This window comes from Mustela lutreola, chromosome 9 (genome assembly GCF_030435805.1).
Source record: "Mustela lutreola isolate mMusLut2 chromosome 9, mMusLut2.pri, whole genome shotgun sequence".
Taxonomy (NCBI): domain Eukaryota; kingdom Metazoa; phylum Chordata; class Mammalia; order Carnivora; family Mustelidae; genus Mustela; species Mustela lutreola.
In genome coordinates, this window is record NC_081298.1 from 31318359 (window position 1) to 31332142 (window position 13784).

The 13784-nt window shown below is 36.8% G+C and overlaps 1 protein-coding gene across 5 annotated transcripts in view; it reads right to left on the reverse strand.

Annotated features, from left to right (window-relative positions):
- Positions 1–13784, reverse strand: part of GPCPD1 (glycerophosphocholine phosphodiesterase 1) — a 54053-nt gene that overhangs the window by 19721 nt on the left and 20548 nt on the right. For all 5 annotated transcript variants that reach the window (XM_059133894.1, XM_059133890.1, XM_059133891.1 and 2 more), the window contains exons 6-12: positions 13528–13569; positions 11615–11738; positions 7431–7662; positions 5602–5764; positions 5146–5278; positions 4299–4353; positions 1413–1505 (exon numbers count right to left, since the gene is read on the reverse strand). In XM_059133894.1, the coding sequence (XP_058989877.1) occupies positions 1413–1505; positions 4299–4353; positions 5146–5278; positions 5602–5764; positions 7431–7662; positions 11615–11738; positions 13528–13569 (842 nt within the window). The remainder of the gene's footprint in view (positions 1–1412; positions 1506–4298; positions 4354–5145; positions 5279–5601; positions 5765–7430; positions 7663–11614; positions 11739–13527; positions 13570–13784) is intronic.

The window sequence follows — 13784 nt, forward strand, 5'->3', positions numbered from 1 at the left end:
AATTACAGCTTGATTCATTAACCTCAATCTTGGTTATAAAGATCTTTCTGCTCCATTCCTTCCTGTCCACTTTTGCATTGATTTTTTTTCCCAGGGCAAAACAATCTCCTCTTTTTCTACTAAGTTATTTTACCTCTATTATCTAAATAGGTGTATCTCCTTCCCTTTCCTAAGACTATGGACAAGAAGGGTCAGACCCTATGGTCTACCAAGAAGGACTTACAGCCTAGCCCCTTCACATATGCAAAAACAGGGGGGTCCACTTCTAGAAATGAAAGCATGCTTTTTCATACATCATAGCAATCCAAACCCCCATGACTGATTCAAATCCATGAGCAGGCAGGCACCTTACCATGTACACTACAACAATCATGCCTGGTAAAGTATTGTATGTTGGCAAACTAGCCTTAACATTAAATCACCTCAACAGAAAATAATACCCAACAGTTTAATAGAAAATGCCAAATAAACCTAGACTAAAGTTCTTAAGAAATCACTTGGTTACTTTATACACTAAAGTTTAAGTATTACACAATTATGTTTGAACAATAATTTTAAATTTTTAAATCTCCTTCTGGACTTTCTCCTCCATTGTGCCATTCTCCATTCTATCTCTACTCTGGGCCAGGCTTACTGTACCTTTGGCCACATTACCACTCCCCCTGCCTCTCTGTCCTCTTCAATTCCCCTGACATCAGGTACTTACATCTAGAGGTTTAGTTCTGAACATTTCCCTTCCTGACTCAAAAGTCTGTCACGTTCCCCTAGCTCCTAAATCTACACCCCTTTCCTAAGGCCCTCTTCCATTTGCTTGAAAGCGCTTTTCCACTGTGGCTCTTCTCTTCTGGCCAAATCATACTAACCTATTAATCTGAGGACAAGCTTGAGGCAAAACTAGAAGGGAGGCTAGAAAACAGACACTGTGACAGCTTCCTCTCTTGCTTTACTACAGGGAGAGTGGCAGACTGATACAGAAGCCACCTGGAAGGTTCCTTTGTTAGACAGTAGAAGAAAACAAATCAGCAATACAGAGACACTGCTCCAGGCAATTATTATTCTTATCTCTTTACTCAATGTTACAGGAACTTGACAGAGGAAAGAACTGGCATTAATTGCCCCCAAAAATGAATTGGTCAACTCTAATAAATAACTGTATGCATATATGTAAAATAAACTTCCTAGCCTTTAAACCTATCTAACTGTAAGAGTTTAAAATGAAGGAATTTGGGGGCAACAGGGTGGCTCAGTCAATTGAGTGACCAACTCTTGATTTCAGCTCAGGTCATGATCTCAGGGTTGTGAGAGCAAACCCCGTGTCAGGCTCTGCACTGGGCACAGAGCTTAAGATTCTCTCTCCCTGTCCTCCCTCTCCGAAAAAATAAATAAAATAAAATGAAGGAATTTCAACATACCTTTTTCATTGTCAAACAACAGGTGAGATCATGATACACCACAGGCACAAAATCTTTTGAAAGATGTACATCAAATTCTACAAAGGCTGCACCCTAGAAGAAATAAAGGAAATGAGTACTTGAAAAACATTATCTAGCCCACAATACATCTAAAACTACAAGGACATTAGAAATTTACTGTTCACTATAAACTCACAGACCTGTACATAAAACAAAAAACTTCCTCATGAATTATGTTATGCTTTAAGCTTTTCTAAAAAGTAGTTTCTTCTCTTACAACGTTTTTATCATTCTTCACTGTAATAGCACAGCAATTTTTTTTTTCTGGCAAAAACATGGGCACACTGATCCATCTGAACACACTCTAGGGCCACTCTATGGCAGTAGCCAGCCTGTCACCTTTGCTACTACTATAAGCATAAACAGAGCCTGCCGGAACAGGGAGCGGGGTCACCTTATGCCTTATTGCCCCTAAGTACCATAGGCAGCAGACCTTCAAAGATGAGGAGGTTAAAGGAAGAAGCCACTGTCTCAGCTCTGCACCCTGGTGCACTTGGGCGGCACACCTTACAGCCTTTCCTTGCAAAACCCCAGAAGCAGAGTAAAGAGGAAATGACAGGTGCTGCTGAAAAGACAGAAAGAAGCAAGGGGGTCAAGAATGGTGCCGCACAAGCCCAATCTCCTGACAGAGTGTCAAAAGGAAGGAGGATGATGACACGGAGTTAAGGGTGCATTCTTCCAAGTCAGAACCATTCTGACACAGGAATTAATCCAAATAAAGCTGAGAACATAAACTGACCCACAAAGGTGTGCATTCACGGAAAGAAAGCTGGCTGGGATCAAAGGAAACTAGGTCTGAGCATTCTGTACATTACTGCAGCCTAGAGAAGTGCTTGTGTAAGGATGGATGATATGCTTCCACCCGTCCCCAAGCTTTAGGTCACGAAAAGGGTGTCCAACTTTTGAGGTCACATGGATCACAGACCAGAATCAAAGGAGCCTATTTCCTTGATGACTTCTGAAGCAGGAAATAAGTTTAACTGCTCCTTCCAGTGCTATAAACAAGACAGTAACACAAAGCATTTCTACTAGAGAACAAAACCTGCAATCCTTAAACAAATTATAGCTCTGTAGTTTAAATGTTTAACTTTACAGGATCACCACCCTTTAGGAAGGTAATTTTACTAAGAGATAAAATCTGATCCCTAGATCCATGTGTAAGCTTTAAGGAGTAAGATAATAACACAAAGAACCCCTTTAAGGATATGTTTTTAGTATTAAAATAAACAAGCCATTAATAACCAGCATATGGCATTCTAAAATGCGATCTATATGACTTATGAAAGATCTCAACAGAACATGGAAGAAAAAAAGCTTAATGAAATTTTCTCTCGAAAAGCACAGAGGGATGCATGGATGGCTCAGTCAATTAAGTAACCGACTCTTGATTTTGGCTCAGGTCATGATCTCAAGGATGTGAGACTAAGCCCTGTGTCAGACTCTGTGCTAGGCGTGGAGCCTGCTTAAGATTCTCTCCTTCCGCTCCCTCTCCCAACCTTCCTCTCTTTAAAAAAAAAAAAAAAAAAAAGCATGGAGACACTGCAAGTTCGTTAACATGATCTTCATGTGTTTACAGAATAAATCAATGTATAGAATAGTTATTAGCTACCATGAAAACCAGTTCCAAATAATGAAGTAGAGCCCAACACTCATAGATTTAATATCCTTTCAACAAAAAGGCAAAGAAATCCACTATTCATATTTTTAAACACTAAAATAATTAATGTAAAATGTCATGAATTATAAAATGCTTCATATACCACTAGAAAGAGGAAAAAATGCTGCCCATGATACCAGGATGCAAGGCTAAGAAAGTAGTTTAACTTCAAGGCATGAAGCTTTTCAGTCAGGTACAAGGCAGCAGGGGGAGACCTGGAAATCTCAGGTTCTTGATTAAAAATGTCAAGTTGGGGGCGGCTGGGTGGCTCAGTGGGTTAAGCCTCTGCCTTCAACTCAGGTCATAATCCCAGGGTCCTGGGATGGAGCCCTGCATCGAGCTCTCCGCTCAGCAGGCAGCTGGCCTCCACTTCTCTCTCTGCCTGCCTCTCTGCCTACTTGTGATCTCTGTCTGTCAAATAAATAAATAAAATCTTAAAAAAATAATAAAAATGTCAAGTTGTAGTTGCTGAAAAAAACTAAAAGCTAAAAAATAGACTCTAACCTTTAATAAATGGTTAAAAGGAATTAAGAAATTTAATATAATCAAGTTGGTATGCAGGAGATAAACTGACAGACTTAAGTGTTATATAAAACCATCATCAAATCCTTCTGTAATCATTATTTCCAAAGTATCTGAATGAGACAATATTCAGTTAATGAAAACCAGTGCTTAATGGGGAATGTTTTTCTTGTCCCAATCACTCAAAATTTGTAAACTCAGGGGCTCCTGGGTGGCTCAGTCGGTTGAATGTTTGCCTACACCAGGGATCATGATCTCTGGGTTCTGGGATTGAGGCCCACATTGGGCTTCCTGCTGAGTGGGGAGCCTGCTTTTCTCTCTCTCTCTGTCCCTCCCCCTGCTTATGCTCTCTTGCTCTCTCTCAATAAATAAAATCTTTTAAAACAAACAACAAAAAAACTCTTGTAATCTCAAACAAAGATGCTAATGATTCTATAGTTTTCATCACAATCCTAATCAAGAATCTAAAAACAAATGCTCAAAGATACTTTACCTTCGCTTAGAATCATATTCAGAAGAATGCATTTTTAACCTACTTAACCTTTATAAGCTTTTAATGGAACAGACTACCCAGGCCCACATTTCTCTACTTTGCTACCTTTGGACCAACAGTCCCAAGTTTTCAAAAAAAAGAGAGGGTCACTTACATGACTAGCAGCATTTCTTAAAGAAGCAATAGTATTTTCTTGAACTTTAGCAAGCCTGAAAGAGAAGAAATAGCTGACATCAGGCTCTGTGCTTGGAGTCGGAGGGATAAGTCTGTTTGTCCCTCCCTGTGCTCTTGCTGTCTCTCTCTAATAAATAAGTAAAACCTTAAAAAAATAAAAATAAGGAAGCCAACTATGTCTCTAACAATGGAACCAGTTCAAAATTCTCTATTCTGAAGCTACTTCTGCCATCCCCAAATTAAGACTGTGACCATCACTTGGTGATGCATTTATTCCATAAAAACAAGCTCTAATGACAAGTACGTATAAGCCAAATATAAACATATCCCACAGCCACACATACCTCCCCCAGTAAGGTGGCCAGTCAAGGAAAACCACCTTTTGCAGTTGCATAAAGTAGAACACAAAGACTTGCTCCTTGCAATGGTGCCTCAGAGGATTTAATCCTGGCAGACCGGGAGAACTGGAAAGGCTGAGACCCGGCAGGACAGCAGTATGGAAATGATACCAAGAAGTACGGGTGAGGAAACTGAGACCCAGAAAGGGGAGCACGCGAAAAGTTGGGACCACAACACACACACTGAGATTCAGGTTGCTTCCTGCATCAAGCTTTTCCTCCTGGCTTTCTGTTTTAATGTCCCTCTTTGCATCAGTTTAGTAGATTTTAGACAGACTGTCCAGAGTCTTATGAGAGAGTTTCTACTTAATTTGAATTACATTAAATCCCAGGTAATAAAGGATCCCTGACCTTCAGTGGGCCAACCCAACGGAGCCTTATCATGCACAAGCTACCAAGCACTAGATGCTGCTCAAATATTCAACCTACTGAGCAGTTGTTGTCGAATTCCCTGCACCTCGGTGTCCAACATCCAATGGTGTTCTCGGCTTCCAATACTTGGAAAATGAAGATTTCATGTCACAACTGTATCCTGGTAATGGCTTAATAATTATATAGTCAACTTCCATAGAAAAAAGGGGAAGAAATAAAGATAAAGCCGATTAAAAAGGCCACAATGAGCATCTAAGTAGTATTAACATTTAAGTACTTGAACCAACTTTATCAATCTCTATCAAACAGAAAACAAGTAACACGCCAAAACCGATTCAAAGCAAAGCTTCCAGAAAATTTCACAGATGCCCCTTATTGCTACTATAGTAGATAATATTCTATAAACAAATAATTTAACACCATTCCCAAAAGCTCAATTTGAAATTAACTAACCAAAATTCAAATCTAATCTTTGCTCATTTATAAAGGGCCCCTCTGTTTCTCCCAGCTTACCTCTCACTTTGCCTATTGTTTTTCTGGAATTTCTGCTCATTATGGGAAGAGTGAGAATTCCAGCGCTCTTCCCACTCTCAGCAATGGTAGATGATAAGAGGCATGCTGTCCCTACATGTCCAGGAAGGGCATCACCCTGAACTACATGTTCACTGAGATCTTCCTGAAATAAAAAATGAGGTTTAAAATAATCCATATTCTTACACTTCAGTATTTCCCATTTGAAAGTAAAAAAACTCCCTTAAAATTAATCCAAAATCTATTGAAGAAGATCAGTAATAAATAGGAATCAAATTTATATTCAGGTAATTTAGATAGAGTATTTATAAAATAAATGATACATTTTCTTTTAGTATATAATATTTGAAAATTTTATATAGTACTTCATTAGTCATAACTCTGGTGATTGGCACTTCTGATTCTCTAACATGTATCAGATGAATTTCAAACACTGACAAAGTTTCTAAGTATCTTTATATTCAAAGACTAACAAACACCTGTAGTGAGCCGTTAATGTGTATTATATTCTCTAAATATGCTTTCCAACAGAGGACATAAAGAGATAGTTAACTCTCCAGGAAACTGAATACTCATTTGGACATTACACTGGATATTTTATCAGCCCAGTCTACAAATAAAATAGTATTTCCAAAATTGCTAAACAAATGAAAAGCAAGTTAGGACATTTAAGAGTATTAAAAGGTACATCCTTAAGAAATAAGGAAATGTTCAACGAAAACCTCACATTTTAACAATAAAGTCCCACAGATCTCCTTACTTAGGTAAGATCAAATTATAGATTTTTTAAAAAATAAAAGTTCCTTATTATAGTTTTCTGAAAGGAAACACTTAAAATTTCATACAATGCAAAGCAGCCAAAAAGCCAGTAGCAAAGGCGATGCATAAAGGCATCATCAAATTAAATAATTCAAAGAGTATAATAATTTTAATTGACAAGTGTAACATATGTTACTTGTGGGGTTAAATCCATTCTGTCTTCTGCTATTTTCACAAAACTGTGGTTGGGTGCCCTCATCTAAAGGAAATGGGAGTGGAAGTACCAAAGATCAAGAATCTAAGGAAAGCAATAACCACTAGCTGGGCACAATCAAGCAAGGACCTTCATTACCAAGGACCCAGCAAAACTTGTGAAGATGAGAGCACTTGTACAGCCACCAAGTCAGAGGGCTCTAGTGTTAGGAGTCATGAGTAACTCTGGAAGGCTAGCAGCAGATTCTGAACAACCTGGCACAATTTTCACAGCAACTCTTTTTTGCTACATATTTACAATATCAAGTGAAGTTGCAAAAATGAGTCCACTGTTAAGAATTCTTATAATAAAATGCCTCAATAAGCTACACACTTTAGTCATGAGGAGGCCTCAATCATATTGAGTCCTGGGTTGCCTATCAAGAGTTACACAGTCTGCTCATCCCTCTGTTTATCCTTGGAGGCTCCTTTGTATATTATTCATTTATACTTAGAATAGGCACAAGGGCGCCTGGTTGGCTCAGTCAGCAGAGCACACAACTTTTGATCTCAGGATTGTGAGTTCAAGACCCATGTTGGTTTAAAAAAAAAGAACAGGCATAAACATTAAGACATCTGGTCTTGATGTAAAACATCAATTCAACTGAGACTTTTTTTTATAGTACTTAAGTCTATCAACTCCAAGTTTTTTAAACCTGCTAAAATGTATAGAAAAATAAACATCTAAAAGGATGCATGAATCATGGATTTACACTCAGACTAAAATAAAAATCAAAACATTTAAAAATAAGCCCATGCCTGCATTCTTTCTCAACTCTCTCCATGAAATAATTACTCACCTCAAAAAAATCAAATATTAGCTCCAGGTTATCTGGTTCCATTGTCTGTATGCTGTACTCTGTCCAACGATCGGGCTGCAAGCCATACCCACATTCTGGCTGGGAATGCCTGCACTTGAACTCATTGTCGCTTATTAAGGATATCTCGAGGCTGTTGGACATTTTGTGAAGAACGGTGGGAGACACCCTATCATCATCATCTTCTTCCAGGCCCTCTAATGTCAGCTTTACCCTACACCGTTGGAAAAAATAATGAAATGTAAAAAAAAAAAAAAAAAAAAAAAATGGAAAAGGAAAACTCATACAAATGTTACCTTTAAAAGTGCACCCTGAATATGCTAATCCTTCAAGTAACAAAAATATGGTATTATATGAGACTACACGTATTACTGGTTAAGGCGTTAGTTATGTTTTATAAGATATTGATGTCTTTATCTACATGTATTTCTGCAAAGAATTAAAACAAGATAAATGCTCATTGTATCTAAGGTTATCAGTAATTCTTTTTCTATAGAGGCATTTACTATTATCTCATTTATATATGGCTATCTCAATTTCTTTTGAAAAGTCTCACAAAAGAATATATGTATAAAAACAAGCATAATACTGAAACCATATTCTGTTAGTGTACATTACAAGACTAGAGTAGGAGGCTGTAAATTAAAAATTTTCTCGGGGCGCCTGGGTGGCTCAGTGGGTTAAGCCACTGCCTTCAGCTCAGGTCATGATCTCAGGGTTCTGGGATCGAGTCCCGCATCGGGCTCTCTGCTCAGCAGGGAGCCTGCTTCTCTCTCTCTCTCTCTGCCTGCCTCTCTGCCTACTTGTGATCTCTCTCTGTCAAATAAATAAATAAAATCTTTAAAAAAAACAAAACAAAAACAAAAAAAATTTTCTCCTTTCGGGTGCCTGGGTGGCTCAGTGGTTAAGCATTTGCCTTCAGCTCAGGTCTTCATCCCATCAGGCCCTGCACAGGGCTCTTTGCTCAGTGGGGAGCCTGCTTCTCCCTCTCCCACTCCCTTGCTTGTGTTCCCTCTCTCGTTGTAGTGTTCTGTGTCAAATAAAAAAATAAAATCTTTTAAAAATAGGGAGAGGGTGGTTGGGTTATGAACATTGGGGAGGGTATGTGCTATGGTGAGTGTTGTAAAATGTGTAAATCTGATGATTCACAGACCTGTACCCCTGGGACAAGTAACACATTATATGTTAATAAAAATAATTTTAAAAAAATATTTTTAAAGAAATTTCCCCTTTCTTCTACCTTACCACAGTGTGTCCAGGTATTCTGTGAAAAGTACATTATTTTTAAAAAATAGTACACTAAATGTTTATTTGTATGCATGCACATTTTTTACATGTGTGTATGTACTTCCATGTAACTACTTTTTAAATGAAACAAACAGGGCACCTGGGTGGCTCAGTCAGTTAAGCATCTGCCTTCAGTTCAGGTCATCATCTCAGGGTCCTGGCTTTGAGCCCCACATGGGGCTCCCTGCCCTTCCACCCCACTTGAGCAGTCTCTCTCTTACTCTCTCAAAAAATAAAAAAAAATTAAAAATTACATAAAGAATAGTTCTGGATAACTGATTCTATTAGTGAACCTCAAGGAACATTCTCCACCAGGATATATGAAGAGAGACCACATTTGGACAGTAATAAATAAGCAAGAACGGTACAAAGATAAAAATAACTATTCTGAAAACAGCAATGTTACTAGAAAAATTTTGTAAATTTTATTTTACAAAAAAATAAATAAATTCAAGTTTAAAGGAATTTATGAAAAAATTTCAGTCATTTATATTAAATGTTTTCTTCAAACAGCTCTATAATGGTTATAATCTCTTTCCACTTACAGAGAGAGCAAACTGAATGAGAAGCTTGTTTAAAACTTAGTGGTAATGAAAAAAATTTTTTTAAAAACTTGCTGATAATGAGAAAGAACAGCATGTCTAGCATTTTATTTAAAATGCATAAGCTGTTGCTAAGTTTTTAAAGTCCTGATATTCTTGCAGACCAATTTATCTCCTACCCCATAAAGGTTTAGTTTATCATTAAATACTAGTTTGGGAGGAAAAGGTGGTGAGAACACAAATTTCTAGTTATACACAAATTTTAATAAAGTTTACCACTTTTTTTTTTTTTAAAGTAATTTCTCCATCCAACATGGGGCTCATATTCACGACCCTGAGATCAAGAGTCACATACTCTTCAGACTGAGCCAGCCAGGTACTCCATACACAATTATTTCAACAGCAATCAGTTATTTAATTTGCAGAGCCCACCGAAGTTTGGTTATACAAAAATATTCCAATTTAAGCCTGATTAACACAATAATATATACTAACACTCAAAATAACTTCTATATAAACAAGAATGGTATAGGACTCAGCATGCATTTGCAATCAGAAATCTGTAAGCAGAACCCCAACCATTAATTATCTATTAATTTCTTAACTTAAGTCAAGGAAAGAAAAAAATCCTCGTAAGCCCAACCAACCATCTGGTTTATCTTCTACAGTTATTTCAAGGTCTTACTCTCTCTCTCTCTCTCTCTCTTTTTTTTTTTTTTTTTTAAGATTTTATTTATCTATTTGACATAGCGAGAGAGCACAAGCAGTAGAAACGGCAGAGGGAGAGGGAGAAGCAGGCTCCCCACTGAGCAGGGAGCCAGATGACCCTGGGATCACACCCTAAGCTAAAGACAGATGCCCAACCATCTGAGCCACCCAGGCAGCCCTCAAGGTTTTATTCTTATTTTAAGAAGACCCTTTATAGTTGTAACACGATTTATTTCTTCTCCCATGTAAATAAAAGATTCAATTATGTAAACACTCCACCCCAAGCACAGAGCCAAATCTCACCACCAAGTGAGATCAATACAGGAGCCAAATGCAAGAGGCTTTACTGACTGAGCCACCCAGCCTGCCCCTCCGCCCTAGGTGGGGGGTCAGGGTGGGTCTCACGTGGGTGCATTGGAGCTCTCCTGCAAAAAAAATCCCTAAATAAATAAAGTTTAAAAGAAAAAAGGATTCAATTATGTATGAAAAAGGCCTAGAAGCACTATGAACAAAGATAAGATACACCCAAAACCTTTCACTTCTCAGAATAGCTAATGCAAAGGACTTCGAAATGCTACCCACTCTGTTCCTTTTTAATTTTATGACTGGAATAAGTACTACAGTATTTAAGCGGTTATTACAAAACATTTATGAGTTATTACCTACAGTATTTTTTAAGTCTTATTATAAAGACACTAGGTACTGTATTACTCATTACTTCAGTTGCTGAAAATGGCCCTTTCAACCCAACCCTGACATTTTGTCAGAAAAGGATGCATTACAAAACTTACAACTCTCAGTCCCTAAGTTATAAAAACTCAAATGATAGGGCTGCCTGGGTCACTGAGAAGCCAGCTCACTTAAAGGTATATATGATGGACATTACAGAAAAATCAAGTTACCCACTATGTAGCTATTTACACAAAGCTTGAAATCTACTCCTAATACAGAATTAGGAAGAAACTAATCTGGAACTGCCATGATCACTGTTAACTTTCTTCATGAAAAAATTTTCATTTTCAAGCCACAGGAACACTTCAGATCACTGAAGGATATTCCCAATAGTCATTTTTCTGTTTATACCATTATCCCCTCATTTAGCACAAATTCATTTCTGTCATATCAATTTTAAGACAAAATATCGCCACACTAAGAAATTTTAAATGGGGGCACCTAGGTTGCTCAGTTGGTTAAATGTCCAACTCCTAGTTTCAGCTAAGGTCATGATCTCAGGATCATGGGATCTCTGCAGTCAGCTTGCCCCTTTCCCTCTGCTCCCCCAGCTCACATTCATGTTTTCTTTCTCTAATAAATACACAAAATCCTTAAAAAAAAAAAATTCTGAATGCTAGAAACCACAAAGGTATATACATTTGGAAATAACTTACCTAGATAGAAAAATTTTCTGCTTTCAAATTTAGCAATTAATATTAACAATCTGAGTCAGGGAACAATCTGAGTCAGGGAAGCAGTTCACTCTCACAAGACCCTTCAATAAGAAAATGTAACCTTATCTATATGTGTGCTATGTTCTTAGTATATACACTTAAAGGCTAAAAACAAATAGGTCAGAAATGTACAGCATTAGTAAAAATGAACAGGTTAAGTAACAAATTCACATGGTCATACCTAAATCTAGATTTTTTTAATTTTTTCTTTGTTATTGAGACAGGAGGTTTTTCAGAATAATGCAAACGTAATCGTATTTCAGTCTGACATGTCAGCCATCCAGAATCCAGAGTCTCAACACCATCTGGCAGAGTAAGTATGAAGAACAGTAATTATTATACACACTTTTTCAAACAATCTGGTAAGTACAACACACCTTTGACAATTCTAGTTCATGTTCACATTTGCATACACTCAGTTTATATATCACTGGAACTTCTCTCCAAAGCAAACACACATGTAGTTTTAAATTTGTTCCTCAAAAACTTTTATATGAAGTCAGGGGAAAAAAGTTAAATGTTAACAATTAGCCATATTTAACCACTTAAGTAAATTAAAATTTCTTACTGAATCCATTATCGAGGTAACAGCATCTATTTCTGAGAGAATACCACATTCCTCACTGGTTCTAACCTAATAGTGTTTCACTGAGGACCACTATCACACTTCCAAAGGGTCACATGAGCTACCCAGCTGGAACAAGTTCTACCACTAATGCTGGAGCTTGAGACAGAAGGTTGAAACCAAAACTGTGAGTCAATTCTGTATTCTTGCATTTAGAAATTCGGACATAAATAAATGGCAGGATTGTGATAACACTGTATTAGTATTATTTAACTTGAAGTTTCCTGTTAAAATAGGTCATAAAATTTTTATAAATACCAGAGAGCTGTCAGCCATTTTGGACCCAAGTTTTTTATCAATAAGACTTAAAAAAAAAAAAAATTAGTTTTTCTCTTTAGGTATAACTTAGGTTCAATAATTACTAAATTTTAAAAGTAAAGAGAAACCACTATCCTCTCTTAATTTTAAACTGTTCTCAGAAATGGACAAATTTGGAAAGACAGTCTTCCATCCTGACAGCTAACTTAAGCTGAGTTTAAGAGAACAACTACAAAAGAGCAAAGAAATACCTGCATTTGTAACTCTGCAGAAATATTAACATACAGTAGAGGGACATGTCCTGCCTTACAGTTAGGGACATGAGAAAGCTACTTCTCCATCCAGCAAGCTCTCTAAAACATGTAGCATAAATATCTTTTGTAAATAAAGAGAACAAGACTCTAAAATACTAAAACTAAAGCTATGCAAGTATTTTAGACTACCTTACAATGTAATATAAGTCATCCCAAATAAAATTAAGGAAAAGAAGTAAAATTTCTATCCAAACACTGCCAAAGCATGTGTACATTTCTCAAGTGTATAAACATAGGCGCCTAGTATCAGCAATTTATCTCTGGTTCATGGCCAGTGCAAGTACACCTTCTGCTCACCCCCTCTGTATCTTTGACCAGTTTAGGATCTAAAACAAAAATGCAGCTTAGCATCGTAACACTATTCTACTGTGAGAACCCCAGTCACCAAAGACAACTTGAACCTTAGTGAAGCACAAAAATATATGAATGCATGAAATTTTCAACATATTCAGAAGTAAAAGGATCATCTACTCCACCATAAATTAATTTTTAAAGTCTCAGGAGAATTACTGGAACATTTTGTTTAATCTGGATTTTACTGTAAGTGCATATACACACAAACTGCACAAACCTCACTTAAGAGTCTAGAATGCTTGGAAACATTAATACCAAACACAGGGGTTAAAAGGGGATGATATATTAACAGTTAAGTATAATACTCTTAAATTAAGCATAGTAATTCATACATCTAAGTCACCAGTCAAAAACCAAAAGGATAAAATTTTAAAGCTTAAGAATTATACTGGAAACTACTATTTAACACAATGTGGTTGTTTCTTGGATCTAGCCTCTATTTTCAGTATCATACTGTAACATTTCCCTGTGCTGTTTCTAATGAAAAGAAAGGTAACATCTCAGTGGTATCAGTAAAGACTGTCAAAATTCAGTCTCACTTACTGTGGATTCCAAATTGTCCATCGTCAATAATAATTTCAGTTTCTAGAATTGAAGGAAAATAAAAAAAACACCTAGTTAAAATTCATGATTTATACAGAATGCATAACTGAGAAATTACCCACCTTAAGGATTTTTAAAATATGAAATCTAAAATTTAAAAGCAGCCCCAAATGAATAAGCATATTTATTGTAGCCCTCAATAAAGAATTCCCTTTTAAGGAGGTACTCAAACAGTAGAAGTTCTTACAAACTTGGTG